At 46.5% G+C, this 13,907-nt stretch overlaps 1 protein-coding gene across 1 annotated transcript in view; it reads right to left on the reverse strand.

Moving 5' to 3' along the window:
- Positions 1-13,907, reverse strand: part of LPCAT2 (lysophosphatidylcholine acyltransferase 2) — a 58,385-nt gene that overhangs the window by 34,942 nt on the left and 9,536 nt on the right. The window contains exons 3-8 of the mRNA XM_045818620.1: positions 12,067-12,284; positions 10,631-10,743; positions 8,681-8,741; positions 7,347-7,405; positions 6,119-6,153; positions 2,426-2,480 (exon numbers count right to left, since the gene is read on the reverse strand). Of these exons, the coding sequence (XP_045674576.1) occupies positions 2,426-2,480; positions 6,119-6,153; positions 7,347-7,405; positions 8,681-8,741; positions 10,631-10,743; positions 12,067-12,284 (541 nt within the window). The remainder of the gene's footprint in view (positions 1-2,425; positions 2,481-6,118; positions 6,154-7,346; positions 7,406-8,680; positions 8,742-10,630; positions 10,744-12,066; positions 12,285-13,907) is intronic.

Below are 13,907 nucleotides of genomic sequence, written 5' to 3' on the forward strand. Positions count from 1 at the left end.
GGTTTCCGACCAGCATGTCGCCTGTGCCCCTGGGCCGCAGTAGAGCGGGCCACAGAGGTCACCGCGGAGGACTCGGAGTACGCCCACTAGGCCACATTCTCATTCGAGGAATGGCTTTCAGTAGAACCATTCTGTAGACGCCTGGGGCATCCTTCAAGGAAGCCAGGAGGCCAATTACCCGGGGCGTGAGCTTTGGAACTTGCGTATTTTTGTAATTTTAAGATCCAAGGGTCGAGAAAGTAACGACCTTTTCAAAAACAAATCCCTGTGTCCGGGAAGGTGAAGGAGGGAAAGTGGAGGTGAGGACGTGTTCCTCAATATTCCGTTCTCTAGATATTCAGTGATTTCTGTAACCAGCGAGTCTGACAATCGTCATTAAGGAGGGGAGACTTGGGACACTGGTACACAGAGGATTCAGCTTACTGAGATGACCGTGACTCCCAAGAGCCCAGTGTCTGCAAGGACACTGGAACAGTTCACTCAGAGTTCATTTTAAGAACCATAAAACTAATGCCATATTCTTGAAAGACACTAAAAACATGTTAAAAGTAAGCCGTAGGCCCTGGCCAGGTGGCTAAGTGGGTTGGAGCGTTGTCCTGTTCACCACGAGGTTGTGGGTTTGATTCCCAGTCAGGGCACATACTTAGGCTGCAACTGTGATCCCTGGTGGGGTGCACATGGGAGGCAGCTGATCGATGTTTCTCTCTCCCATTGATGTTTCTCTCTTATATCAGTGTTTCTCTCTCAAATCAATAAACATATCCTCGGGTGAGGATTTAAAAAAATAATACCACGTAGGATCTCCATCAGTTTTAAAGAAAAGGGAAAGAGAGGAGGGTGCCTCTGAACCACCAAGACAACAGGAGCCGCTGCAGCTACACGAACCGAGACGTGTAACTGAGCCGGGTGCCGCACAGACAGGGCGCAGCCCTCCACAGTCCGGACCCAGTGCGTGGTGGCTCCGCTGAGTGCCCAAAGGGCTGCTGGGACCCAGCTGTCAGTTACAGCTAAACGGTGGGTAGTACAAATATTCAAAAGTCACCAGGTCCTTAGGAGCCCCCTGGGTGAATGGTAGCAGCATAAATCTAAAATACATACAATTAACATAAGAATTCTACTTATGAAGTCCACAAAATCACGTCTTCTTATCCTGCACCACAACTCAAATCTATGAAATAAATCCCTACCAATTCAGGTGTTTTTACCTGGTCAAAAGCCATTTTGTTTGCGAAGCTGTTGAACAAAGGACATATTCTTTCCTTTCTTTGCCTTTCTTTTCTTTGGAAAATATTATCTGACAGGTCTGAGAACCAGTTGGAGAAAGCAAACATTGTAACCGGAGGAGAGAGCAGGAGGAGGGCGAAGGGGAAGAGGGAGGGGAAAGAGGGAGGAGGAGGGAGAAAGAAAGACAGAAGAAAGAAAGAAAGAAAGAAAGAAAGAAAGAAAGAGAGAGAGAGAAAGGAAGGAAGGAAGGAAGGAAGGAAGGAAGGAAGGAAGGAAGAAAGAAAGAAAGAAAGAAAGAAAGAAAGAAAGAAAGAAAGAAAGAAAGAAAGAAAGAAAGCCAGCCGTGGCACAGAGAGGAAATGGGGTAACGGAGGCCGGGGAGAAACAAAGAGCAATGTGCAAACCTCTGTTGTAACCCGCTGTGACCACTGATACATGTGCTCAGAGAAAAGGACAGTTCTGTGTGCATCTCCACATGTCCCCAGATCCCGTTTTAGCTGGAGGGGGTGCACTTAGAGGAAATTCAGATATGGGGGTGTGTGCATGTGACCCCCTCCCCTCGCAGGCCGCCGGAGAGTCTCGGAACAACCTACTAGATTCTGAACTCGGGGGCCCATTCCAGGTCATTCCTGGAGATGAAAGAATGGTTCTGGAGACAATGTCGAGTCACACGCATGTGGTCAGAACTTCCAGAGTGATCTCATCACTCCCCCGCTCCCTGACTGCCGCTGCAGCTCGAACCAAAAGACCGTCCTGTGAATGCAGGGCCAGTGCCCAAGTATGAGCGCCCCCAGCTTCTGAGCTCCGTGCCTCTCCCCCGCCACCCCGCAGCACCTCTTGGCTCTCACGGAACCTACTGCTCTTCAAGGAGCTGTGGGGCCCTCAGCCTCTGCAGCTCCTCTTGACCTCGGCAGAGGTCCGCCTTGGGAGGCATAAAAACGGAGAAATGGTGATGCCAATCCGGCCAGCCACACTGGGTACACACACGTTGGACATTGCCGGAAGTGAGAGGTGTTTCCTGCTACAATTCTAAGGGCTGGTGGGCCTGATCGCCCGGGTGTAGGTGCACGGTTTGTAAACGGGGATTCTTTTCAAGGGGGGGGGTTTAACTTCCAGTCTTTGCACACCTCTCCGGACGAGGGATACAGAACCAAAGGAAAGGCCACATGGCCAGTTCCACGGCCCCGGATGAATGACTTACCTCCACTTCCACCCTCGTGAAAGGCTGGCAGAAGGTGAGCACACAAAGCTGGAAGCTGAAGGGGAAGAAGAAAAGGCCCCTTTTATAAGGTGATACAAGCACTGTCTACTGTTACTTAGCACACCTTTTGTCAACACACAGCACTTCTGGTCACACCTCGTACAGATTGCGGGTTTGCGAATGCCACACGGCAGCTCTATCACTTCTCGGGCTCAGACAACGGTGTTTGACATTCCGAAGCTCAGTGACTCCGTGCAATAGTGTGTACGTGTCTGTGAGTCAGAGCCACAGCTCGGCAGACCAATCGCCAAACCTGAAGTCTCCTGGACGACGCAGGCTCAGAGGCCAAAGCCCCTTAAAGGAACCACCCAAAGCTGCACACTGTAAGGGACCTACATGTGTTTTTGCGGGATGACTCCTGAGTGGAATATTCCATTACTAAGCTCTTTTCCCATATATGCAAAACCGAGTCAGTTGGTTTTGGCCTTTCTTAAGAGCAGAAACTTTATCACAATCGTCTCAGTTACTAATGAATGTTTTCCTTGTGGGGAAATTGTCTGAGAGGTTTCGAATTCCGTCGTAAAACTAGACTAAAGCTTTCATGAAGGTGGCTATAATCAACCCTCTCCAAGATAGTTTTTGAAATAGTTGTTCCAACCTGAAGCTTCCTGGTATATACTTAGACTCTCTGGGTAAGATTTCTATGGGATATCAATTTAACCTCATTTAGACAGACGGCTCGGGAATCTGGCAGAGTGGATTAAACTACATGTTTATGAAAACAACCAATCAAATTTTCTTATTTAAAAATTTTCTTTTTGTGATCAAAAAACTAAAATATGCCCTGACTGGTGTGGCTCAGTTAGATCGGCATCATCCTACAAGGCGAAGGGTCGCTGGTTCAATTCCCGGTCAGGGCACAGGCCTGGGTTGTGGGTTCGGTTCCTGGTTGGGGCACATGTGAGAGGCGACCTGGTCAGTGTTTCTCTCTCAAACTGATGTTTCTCTCCCTCTCCTCTTCTGCCTCCCTCCCCCTCTCTCTAAAAATAAATAAGTAAAAACTTTTTTAAAGATTTTGTTTATTTATTTTTAGAAAGGGATGGGAGGGAGAAAGAGAGAGAGAGAGAGAAACATCAATGTGCAGTTGCTGGGGGTCATGGCCTGCAACTCAGGCATGGGAATCGAACCTGTGACACTTTGGTTCGCAGCCCGTGCTCAATCCACTGAGCCAAGCCAGCCAGGGCAATAAGTAAAATTTTTAAAAGAGAAACTTAAAATATGATTCAACTGTAAAAAATTACTTGAAGGGACTTAGGACAAAAATTTTAGAAAGTTAAACAAGGAATTTAATTAAAAAGGAAATTTAGAAAATAGATCTACTAATTCCATAATGAGTTATAAATTTTTAATGTAAGTATCAGTTCTCAAACCTTCCATCTGCAAGGGAAAAAAATATCTTTCACTAACCACTTCAAGCAAACGAAGTCAATTCATATTATCCGCCATAAAGTACATTAATCCTTTAATTGAAATGCGTTTTGGAAGTTAGTGATTTGAAAAGAGAATTCTGTTCTGAAAATTCTGCATGCTATAAGAAAAAATAAATAAAACAACACGTAGGATCTCCTTACACTTTTGTCGTCCACGCCACACGCACACCAAACACTTCTTAGACGGACACAAAGCACCTTTCCCACGGCTGGCCCCTCTCCATGTTTATGCCCCAAGGTCATGAGCCCTCTCCCTCCGCGTGTCTGCGTTGGGATGGAGTTTCTGTCTTGGAATAGGAGTCCACAGCAGCCCTGGGACCAAAGGGGCTGAGAAAACCGACTCGGCAGTAACAGACACAGCGCTACCTCTGCCGTGAGGCGGGGTAGGAGGCAGAGGTGGGAAGGGGGGGGTTCCCACAGGTGCGTGCAATGTGGCATTTGGACAAACCCGAGTTGTGCCTTTTAAAGAACTTGTCTTGGGTTCTAGGTCCTGAGAGATCTTGAATGCTGACCATATGTTTTTCCTCTTTTTTTCTGAATTCTCTCTTCTATTTCCTGTCCCCCTTTATCACATGGGTCCCAGGTTCGAAGGCTAGATGGACTCAAATCCTCTATGTTCTAACCCTGCTCCCCCTTTCCAGGAAAGCCTTCTCTCATTTGACCTCCAGATCTACCAGGGAAAAAGTCATGTTGGCGGAGCAGCGAACCCAGGGTCCCCATCTCCTCACGGAACTTGGTTTGCAAAGGACCCGAAGAGGGTGCGTAGGAAGACACGGAAGCCTTAGGAAATGTAAACACCCCCGCCCCGTTTTTTAGGACCTTTTCCTAAAATGCTCTCACACTCATGGCTTCCCCTCATTTCCCTTGTAGAGAAGCTGAAAACCAGTCCTTCAAAACCAGCAGTGCCATGAAACACGTCTTCTAGCCAAACAAATCAGAGAATAAACTGACTTCCTAGAGAGTTAATGCTAACGGTATGCCTTTATGATTTAGGTTCTTCATCATCGGGGTCATTTACCTAATTAACTCCAAGGACTGGAGCACAAGGGGACCATAAGCATCCCACACGCTAATTAGCCAACATTAGCAGATGGAACTGGCTCGCCAGTTACCGGCTCCGACTCACATTTCTTATTGCAATGCAATTCGCTCATACACAATGGACAAAGTATTTTTAAAAAATCTGACTTTCACAAGTTGTTTGGATTGTCTAAATTAAAGGTTAGTCTAAAGGAGCCCGCTGGGTACTTGAAGGCAAATGATTTCCTTTTACATATTTCCCCGTGGCTGTCACTGGCCCGCCAGTGCCGGTTCCTGAATTCTATATATAACGCATCAGAAGGCGCTCCTGGGAAAGTCCCCGGGCAAAGTCCCCAAATCCACGTGCTCCACGTGGTTCCCACGGAAATGCACACGGGTCGCCGGGGAGAAAGTGGGACTCTGCGTGCTCTGTTCTATTTAAAGTCCCGTTTCACTTCGGCTGGCTTATTAGTGAGCCTGGATTCCTCTCCTCTCCGAACGGTTTTTAGAAACTGCTGAGGCCTATGTTTTTAACATCCCAGGCCAAAACTGAAAGCTCGGTTAGCTATTTTCTCAACTCACATTTCAGGTCCTGTGACTCAACTGCTCTGGCCTGCTTGAACTGGTATTTGGGAAAATAACAATGAGGAATGTTGGATAACGCTGAATCTTCCATGAAAATGAAGCTACAAAGTTAAAGCTAGGGATGATGCACACTAGGTCACTGGTTTGCTAGAATGTTTCTTTTTTTTTAAAGCACTTTTTTAAAGATCTTATTTATTTATTTTTTAGAGAGGGAAGGGAGGGAGAAAGAGAGAGAGAGAGAAACATCAATGTGCGGTTGCTGGGGGTCATGGCCTGCAACCCAGGCATGTACCCTGACTGGGAATCGAACCTGCAACACTTTGGTTCGCAACCTGCGCTCCATCCACTGAGCTACGCCAGCCAGGGCAGAATGTTTCTTGAAAGTTGGTAGATTGGGACCTAAGACCCATCAGAACATGACACAGCTAGGCTCCTGTACGCGGGGGGGCTAGTGGGCAAGACGGTGATGCTCTGTACACAGACTTACTGGTTACGAGATTTAAGGATCTGATCAGCAATCTTTCATGGAACAAGTCTTTTTTATAAACCTTCCTCACTAGAATAAAATGTGTATAAATAATAGACAGGAGCGACTTACAATGTATATCCTTGCCACGTCCAAGTCACTGTGTCCTAAAACGACAAAAGCATTTAAACCGTTAGTTCAGACAATACCGCATGAAACAAAAACCTGACCTTCCCACGGGCGTTCATGCACTTTCTGCATGAAAAGCAGTATAAAAAATAAAACAAGCCTGTTCGCATCCTTGGATCAGATACCTCCACAGCAAAGATCCGTCTCCTTCCTGCTGCCACCTTTCCATGGAGCTAAGTTGCTCTGAATTTTTACAAACGTGGGGTGCATGCTTAGCTCTTTTTCTCTGAATATAAACATGTCTGGATAATGAATTTGCTTACAAAGCCTGAAATACATCCGTTTTCCAAAAGAGAGAGAGAGCGGTTTGGGAGAAAAGATTTAAGTAACGTGAAGTGACGGAATTTGAGTCAATGGCAAAGGCAAACCCACCGTCAGAAATACAATGAGTAAAATCTGGTAGATTTTAACGTTAGCTACGGGTCTCCAAGGCTGCGGAATCAGCCACTGAATAGAGAGTCGCCTTGATCAAGAATTCCTAATCAGAAATAACATGGGTCATGAAGAACTACATCTTGCCTTTCTATGGAAATTCCCTTGTAAAGAAAGTCTCTCTCAAAACCAAAACGTCCTCCAAAACCCTGTGCTTGGGGAAACGGTGACGCCACCAGTGACCAGAAGACAGCCACGTGCTTCGCTGGAGCAGAGGGGACTATTCCCTGAGCCAACTGGGGACACCCTAGGGGATGTTTGGTTCTTCCAAATACTGTCTTATTTAAGCTATGTGCCAAGGGTCACACTGCTGGCTAGTAAGGACCGAGCCGGTAATGAAACAACAGGCCTGATTTGCCCTGCCTCTTTAACCCTTGCCCACCAGCAATGGCCAGGGAATCAGGAAAAGCACCCTTCCAGGCTTCTTAAGAGACTGCAAATCGGAGACTTCACCGTGTCACTGTCAAGCAGGGACAACAGAGCAGAAGCTAAGGGAAGCTTCCTCCTCCGGCTTGACGGCAAAAACAGAGCACACAATATTGGCATTGACAAAGACGGGCCCCTCTTGCCTACGCTTGAAAACCAGATACGGCGAGGAGAAGGAGTCCCGCCACTGGCTTCTGCCATTTATCTGCTCAGGCCTTTCGTCAAAGAGCAGAAGGGGTCCCGGGAGCTGGGGGCTGGGGGCCGTTTGCAATGTTTGCCTGCCTCCCCGCGGTGAAACTGGACACTCGCTCACCAGCTGGTTTGGGTATCTGAGGAGGACCGGCTGCACGGGGACTCCTGGAATGAAGGCTCCTGCAACCGCAACAGACAGTTTAGAGCACGTTCTCGGCGGCGCGAGCACGAGCTTGACAATAGAAAAAACATTTAATGAAAAACGACACGCCTACAACGCATGTTCTGAGAGTACACATTTGAAAAACTAGTTGCTAAACGCTGGTAAACCCCTAGTGTTGACCAAAGTGCGAGATTTTGAAAGGTCAGAATTAGGTAAGCAACATACGAAATGTTGTGCGCCACGCAGTTAAAATATTCATTTATTTACATCCCCATTTGTTTCCGTTTTCCGAATACCTATTATTCAACAGGATACTTTTTTAAGGGAATGACGAAGAGACAACAAGAACATCTAGACAAAACCAAATGCTTTGGAGTAAGAACTACCCCAGTGATGGGAAGGGAGTTCTAATTTGGCTTTGAGCGTTCTTCACAGCCCGTACAGAAGCATTTTAAAGTATAACCAATTGCTAGAAAGGTACACATGACTAGGAAACGCAGGACTTGATAATATTTAAAAAAGGACGTGAACCTGGGAAGGCACCGTCATGATAATGGACACAGGTTTTCGACTGGACGACACAAGGCGCCTGGGACAGAGCCTTGGAGAAGAACAACCCGCGGGGCTTCTGCTCAAACGCACACACTCACTCACTCACACACTCACACACAAACACACTCACTCACTCACACACTCACACACTCACTCACACACTCGCTCACACACTCACTCACACAGACACTCACTCACACTCACTCACACACACTCACTCACTCACACACTCACTCACACACTCACTCACTCACACACTCACTCACACACTCACTCACTCACACAGACACTCACTCACACTCACTCACTCACACACTCACTCACACAGACACTCACTCACACACTCACTCACTCACACACTCACTCACTCACACAGACACTCACTCACACTCACTCACACACACTCACTCACACACTCACACACTCACTCACTCACACACACTCACTCACACTCACTCACACACTCACTCACTCACTCACTCACACACTCACTCACCCACACACTCACTCACCCACACACTCACTCACATACTCACACACTCCCCAGGGAAGAAGGGGCCACGATCCCAGAAGAGAAAGTAGGGAAGTGCGCTCTGTGGCTTTGCAACATTAAAAAACGTTTTCTCGGGAAAGAAGAAACACTCAGAGCAAACCAACAAGTTACATTGTGCGTCACTATCAACTCATTCGAGAAATCTCCCCCACTACTTTGTCACAATACGTAATTTAATTGATCTCACCTGGTTTAAAAGTAATCAAACAGGAGCGATTAGTACAAGTACCTTCTGGGAAAACTAGTATCTTGGGAGAAAAGGAATAGATTTAATATTTCAGTCTAATGAATAGATTAGCTCATTATTCATTTTCTTATCACTTCACAGACAGCTGCCCATTCTTACCAAACAAAGCTGAACTCCAAGGCTAACCCTCGATTCCAATGGAAGCTACAATCAGACGATGGGTTTTTGGTTTTCCGCTAAAAGAAGCGTAGCCTGACCATTAGGATGATTAGGAAACAGATGACAGCTTTGACTAGAGTATACACTTAGCGAATGTTTCTTGGTGATACTTAGGATCTGCACAGACTTAGAAGAAGATGTGGACCTAAGTCACGGTCAAGGGTACGTTTAGGCAATATTACATTCTTTCCACTGCTGCTCTCCATCCTTAACCAAGCCATTGGCTGCTTCTGTGTTTCAGTCCCCCCATGAAATGGCAGATACTCATGCCAACAACATGCATGGAGGGAAGGCTGCTTACAATACGTTGCATGCTTACTTGAATTCGTTGACATAGGAAACACAATGTAATACCTTTTGGAGGAAGTATTTCTAGCTCGTAATGTACTTCCTTCTGTCTTGCATGTGAAGACAGGCAGTAGTCAGTTTCCCATTAGCTGAATAAAACAGCTCGATTCTCTGGAGTGTTTAGAATTCAGCAATGAATAAATCGCCAAGTGCAATACATAAAACACAACAGAAAATGCCTGCTCCTCCCTCAGCAGTTGGTAATGTGTACTTTATCATAATTAGGGAGGGAAACAGCATTAGGCCAAATTGCCACCACACAAGGTTATTTCTAAAATTAAAATTATGCATAGGTGCTGTTCCATCCTCCCATTGAAAAAAAAAAACCCATCAGTTTCCTATGACACTGGGATCTGATATCAACCACGATCCATTCAGTGGCTGTTCTACAGCCGCACTGTTAATGATGAATCCTAAAGTCTCAGAGCAGGAGCGGGCATTAAAAGTCACCCAGCATTCCTGAGGCTGGGATTCTTTCTCCAACATCCCCTGCAAGGGGCAGCTCAGCCAATGCTTGAGGATTCCAGAGAAGGATTCCCAATCGAACGATTCTACCTCTGGACAGAAAGTTCCACGAGCTGAGCGAAGTGAGCTAGAATCTTCCTACGTGGTAACTTCCATTTGCATCCAAAGAGAAAAGTGGAAGCTTTATTCCCAGTGCCATTTCTTCCTAGTCACTTTTTAAGCCATCCCTCACATGCCTCGGTCTCTACAGAGTCCTGGCTGGTCATAGACTCTCTGGGCACTCTGCCACCCCCAGATGCTCACGGACGGCCAGGTCACTGCGGGGCCCTTAGCTCTGCCAGCCGTCACTGGGTGAAGGCAGGAGTGTGCTTCTCAGTACCACCCACGGGGCTTTCTTTATCCCATCAACGTTGCCCCTCCCTCGCCTTCAAGAGGCATTCGTCCCAGGGGAAAGGGATGCTGAGATGGTCAAGTTTGAAAGGGTCTACAGGTGACTCTGCTAGGCCCTCCGGAACTGGAAAGCACTATCGCAGTGCACTTGAGACAAGGGCAAAGATCTTCATTACATTTTTCAGTAAACCTACCCTATGGTGGACTACGGCTGAGCATTAGCATCTCAACGTTTTCAAGGAAAATAAACTCGAGAGGTAGGGAATGACGTTGTAGAACCCAGAGTAAAAACTGGTTCAGAGAGTTTGGAGAATTAAAAAAAAGAAGGATCCTTTTCAGTCCAGGGAGCATCTCACGGGGAAGAGGACTTCTTAAGGCCTCATTCCCTTATTCTGCTTCTATGGCACTAAAGACGCCTGGCCAGGGCACCCCCGAGATACTGCTGTCCGTGGGTCCAAACGAGCATGCTTACGAATGTACCATAAATAGACTCTCGATGCGTTCACGTGCACAGCTGTCGTGTTTTACCTGGGGCCACTCCCCTCCTGAGGTGGCTCGCCTGATTATTTCATTTATTGTGTTTTTTCTTGAATCCGGGTCCACACGGGACACCAACACTGGCTGCAGAGCCCGTAACAGTCCTTTAAGACAAAACAAATCCACGGTCAAGTCTTTTTTTTTTTTTTTTTTTTTGGCTAAAGCTACCCAAATAATAACACTGGCTCAATCATTAAACCAATTTTGTGGACATGAAAATGAGTGCAAATAAAAAAAAAACATAAGCAACTTTAAAACTACCCTCTAATGCAGTGTTTATTAGAACTTAGTTTCTGGTTTCAAAAAGAGTGGTGGATATGTATACCTAAAAAAACAGCTCGCTGATTTAACAGAAATTAGCTGCAGGAATGTGAAAAAAAAAAAAGGAAATGCAATTTACTCTTGAGGTGTTCCTCAACTGACATGAAAACTTTGCAGTGTGCTGCAGGGTCATCTGGCTTTATTTCACGGACATCCTAAAGACTGATTAAGGGACATCACGGCACACAGCAGTCAGAAGCTTTATTACTCCTTGTAGTAACCTTTTCAGCAGAACAGTCTTCTAACGACGTAGCTTCCCAGCACACGCAAAATAGAACTTAGTTTATACCAAAAATCCACTGCTACACAATTTTTCAGGACAATGCCTTGTGACATAAAAGCAGGAGTTGCACGGAGAAAGAGCCTTTCTTAGCGGAACAACAACACTACGAGGATCACTGCTGTTTCCACAGAGCACCGAGGCGACACCGGGCCACCTTCACACTCGTGCTCTCATCATCTGATGCTTGCACGGGCCTTGAAACCACAGGGGAAAGTTACCGGGAGACTAGCACCCCAGGGATTGCCAGGCATCCGGTGGGAAAAGCACTTCACTTGCATTGTTATTTTTTGTTATGGCAGGAAGCGCTTATTCTTCCGCATCCTAATTTTCAAAGAGCTCCAAGTTGGTCCCTCGTGGAGATTTGGGGGAAATGAAGAAAACAGAGCGTGGAGACGAAACGTAGTGTGTGCATCAGCCTCGGGCCCGGAAGAGGAATTCATGAAATAGCGTGCACGGGTGTTCCCACAGATGCTTTGCTTCGGTTCCCTCTCCCCCGCAAAAGAAAACAACATCAAGCATGCCTGGTACTTGAAAAACTGGTCTTTTACATGTAAGAACAGAAAGAGATGATGGTACCGTGATAAAAAATAAGATTTTAAAAGATATATATGGGTACATATAGAGGGAAGCCTAATCTTTGTTTTCATCAAGTCATTCTTTCGACATAGTACCTCCTTAAAAAAAAGCAAGGATGTTTGAAATCTTTCATCATTTTAAAGTTTCTTAAATGCGCACCAATAAACTAAATGCGATGTGTCAGGTGTCAGGCATGAGCACGAGATGTTTTATCTACGTTACCTTACTTGGTGTTACAAGTACTTACTGCCAAAGAGAGGGGCCTGCACGTTCTCGCTCCGGGAAACCATGGACGGCAGCCCCGCTACGACACAGGCGATCCCGTCGAAGAAGGTCGAATGGGGGGCAACCACAAAAATGGGGGCCTCCACGGGGCTTGCGATCTTTCCTTTCACGGTCACGGTAAACCCCATGGAGAGGAACATGGCACGGCCCAGAAATTTCAAAACTGGCTGAGTGATTTGCCTTTGAAGACACGCACAGAAAAGACAGGATTAGCTTTGCCCATGGCGGCCGATGCTGGGCTTTCCTGGAAAACACTGTGCAAAACCCAGAACATATCAGAGCACTCCATTTGAACATATAGGCTAAGAAGAAGGGTTCACACTTCCACGGGGCACTCTCTATCTGCCAGGCACTGTTCTAAGTACGTGGCCTATATTAATTTCTTTAATCCTCAGCCCAATTTTATAAAACACGTCTTATTTATTATCACCCCCATTTTACAGATGGGAACACTGAGGCACAGGGAAGTAATTTTACCAGGGACACATAGCCAATAAGTGGCTCCATTCTTCTGGGACTCTCAAGTGCAAAGAATGAATTTTCAACACACATCCCTCTGAGAAATCCCAGTCGGTATTGCCCTTCAAAGCGGCCACCTCGGGGACCTGCATTTTTGTCACAAAGATGCTCCTCTTGCCCCAAACGCTTTTAGAACTCTCTGCTGAAACTGTCCTCAGAGTGATTTGAAGAATAATTTTTTAGCAGTCAACCTTCTGAGACATCATAAAAAATCTTAAGGAAATCCACTCTCTCACTTCCTTGGGACAGAGATGCACTCGCAACCATTCCAGAAATCGAATTGCTTCCTTTTCCAACAGCAGCTGTCATGAAAGATTAATTCATTCATCATGCGGGTGCCAGGAACTGTGCTGGACACGCGAGACAAGCAAGGCCCCGTCTCCGTCCTCGGGGAGCTCACATGACTGGGAAAACAGAAACGTTCTCCTGGAAATGCAAACATGGGCTGCACATCTCCAGATGCAAACGAGCATGTAGCTTTTCATGAAACGCAGAAGTACTGAGCGTATCCTGCCCTCAGACACCGGATGAGAGCTTTCAAAAAACGGACTTCCTATCTCTTTTTCTCAACCATCTTGCGATATTACGGTGAGGACCTGTTAAGCAACAAGCTACTGAGGAAGTTAGTCTGGCTTTTATCTCACAGCGAGGAGAAGTGGGACGCAAAGAGACCAAGTGCCATTCAGGAGAGCAGGCAGAAATGACTGTACCTCTCCCCTCCCTGCCCTTTCGTTGTGAGTTAAGATCTCTATTTATGCAAGGATAAAAAGCTCATCCTTTCATGATTTCTGATTGATGGAGATGCAGCTTCTGGAAACGACGATCCAAAGTGTCTCATATTCAGAGCCGTGAAACACTGCTACCTAAAAGGCTTTTTTAAACAATGGCTAAAAGTCTAGGGCTGCATAATAACTCCCATGTTACCCGTTTGAAAGGAGGTGGAGATACTGGCTTAACGGACAAACGTAGAACTTTCTTTTCCAACAAGTACTCGACCTGTTTTCTGGATATTTAGGCTATCCCTTCCATCATCACAGGTTCCCATAAGCCGTTAACATCGCAACCGAGGAAACGATCGACAGGAACCAGTGAGGGACGAAACACATCACTTACAGTATGTCTTCAGTGACTGGGACCTCGGGTTCTAGAACAGAGGGGTGTGATCTGCAAGGATGGATGTGGGACTCCTTGCTCCCGAGGCACTGCCAGCCACGGAGCTGGTTCCAGTTCGAGCCAGCCTTGTGTTCACGTTGACGTCTGCTCACCGGGACACGAATTGAACGG

Source organism: Phyllostomus hastatus, unplaced genomic scaffold, assembly GCF_019186645.2.
Source record: "Phyllostomus hastatus isolate PE091 unplaced genomic scaffold, TTU_PhHast_1.1 phas_scaffold_345, whole genome shotgun sequence".
NCBI classification, from domain to species: Eukaryota; Metazoa; Chordata; class Mammalia; order Chiroptera; family Phyllostomidae; genus Phyllostomus; species Phyllostomus hastatus.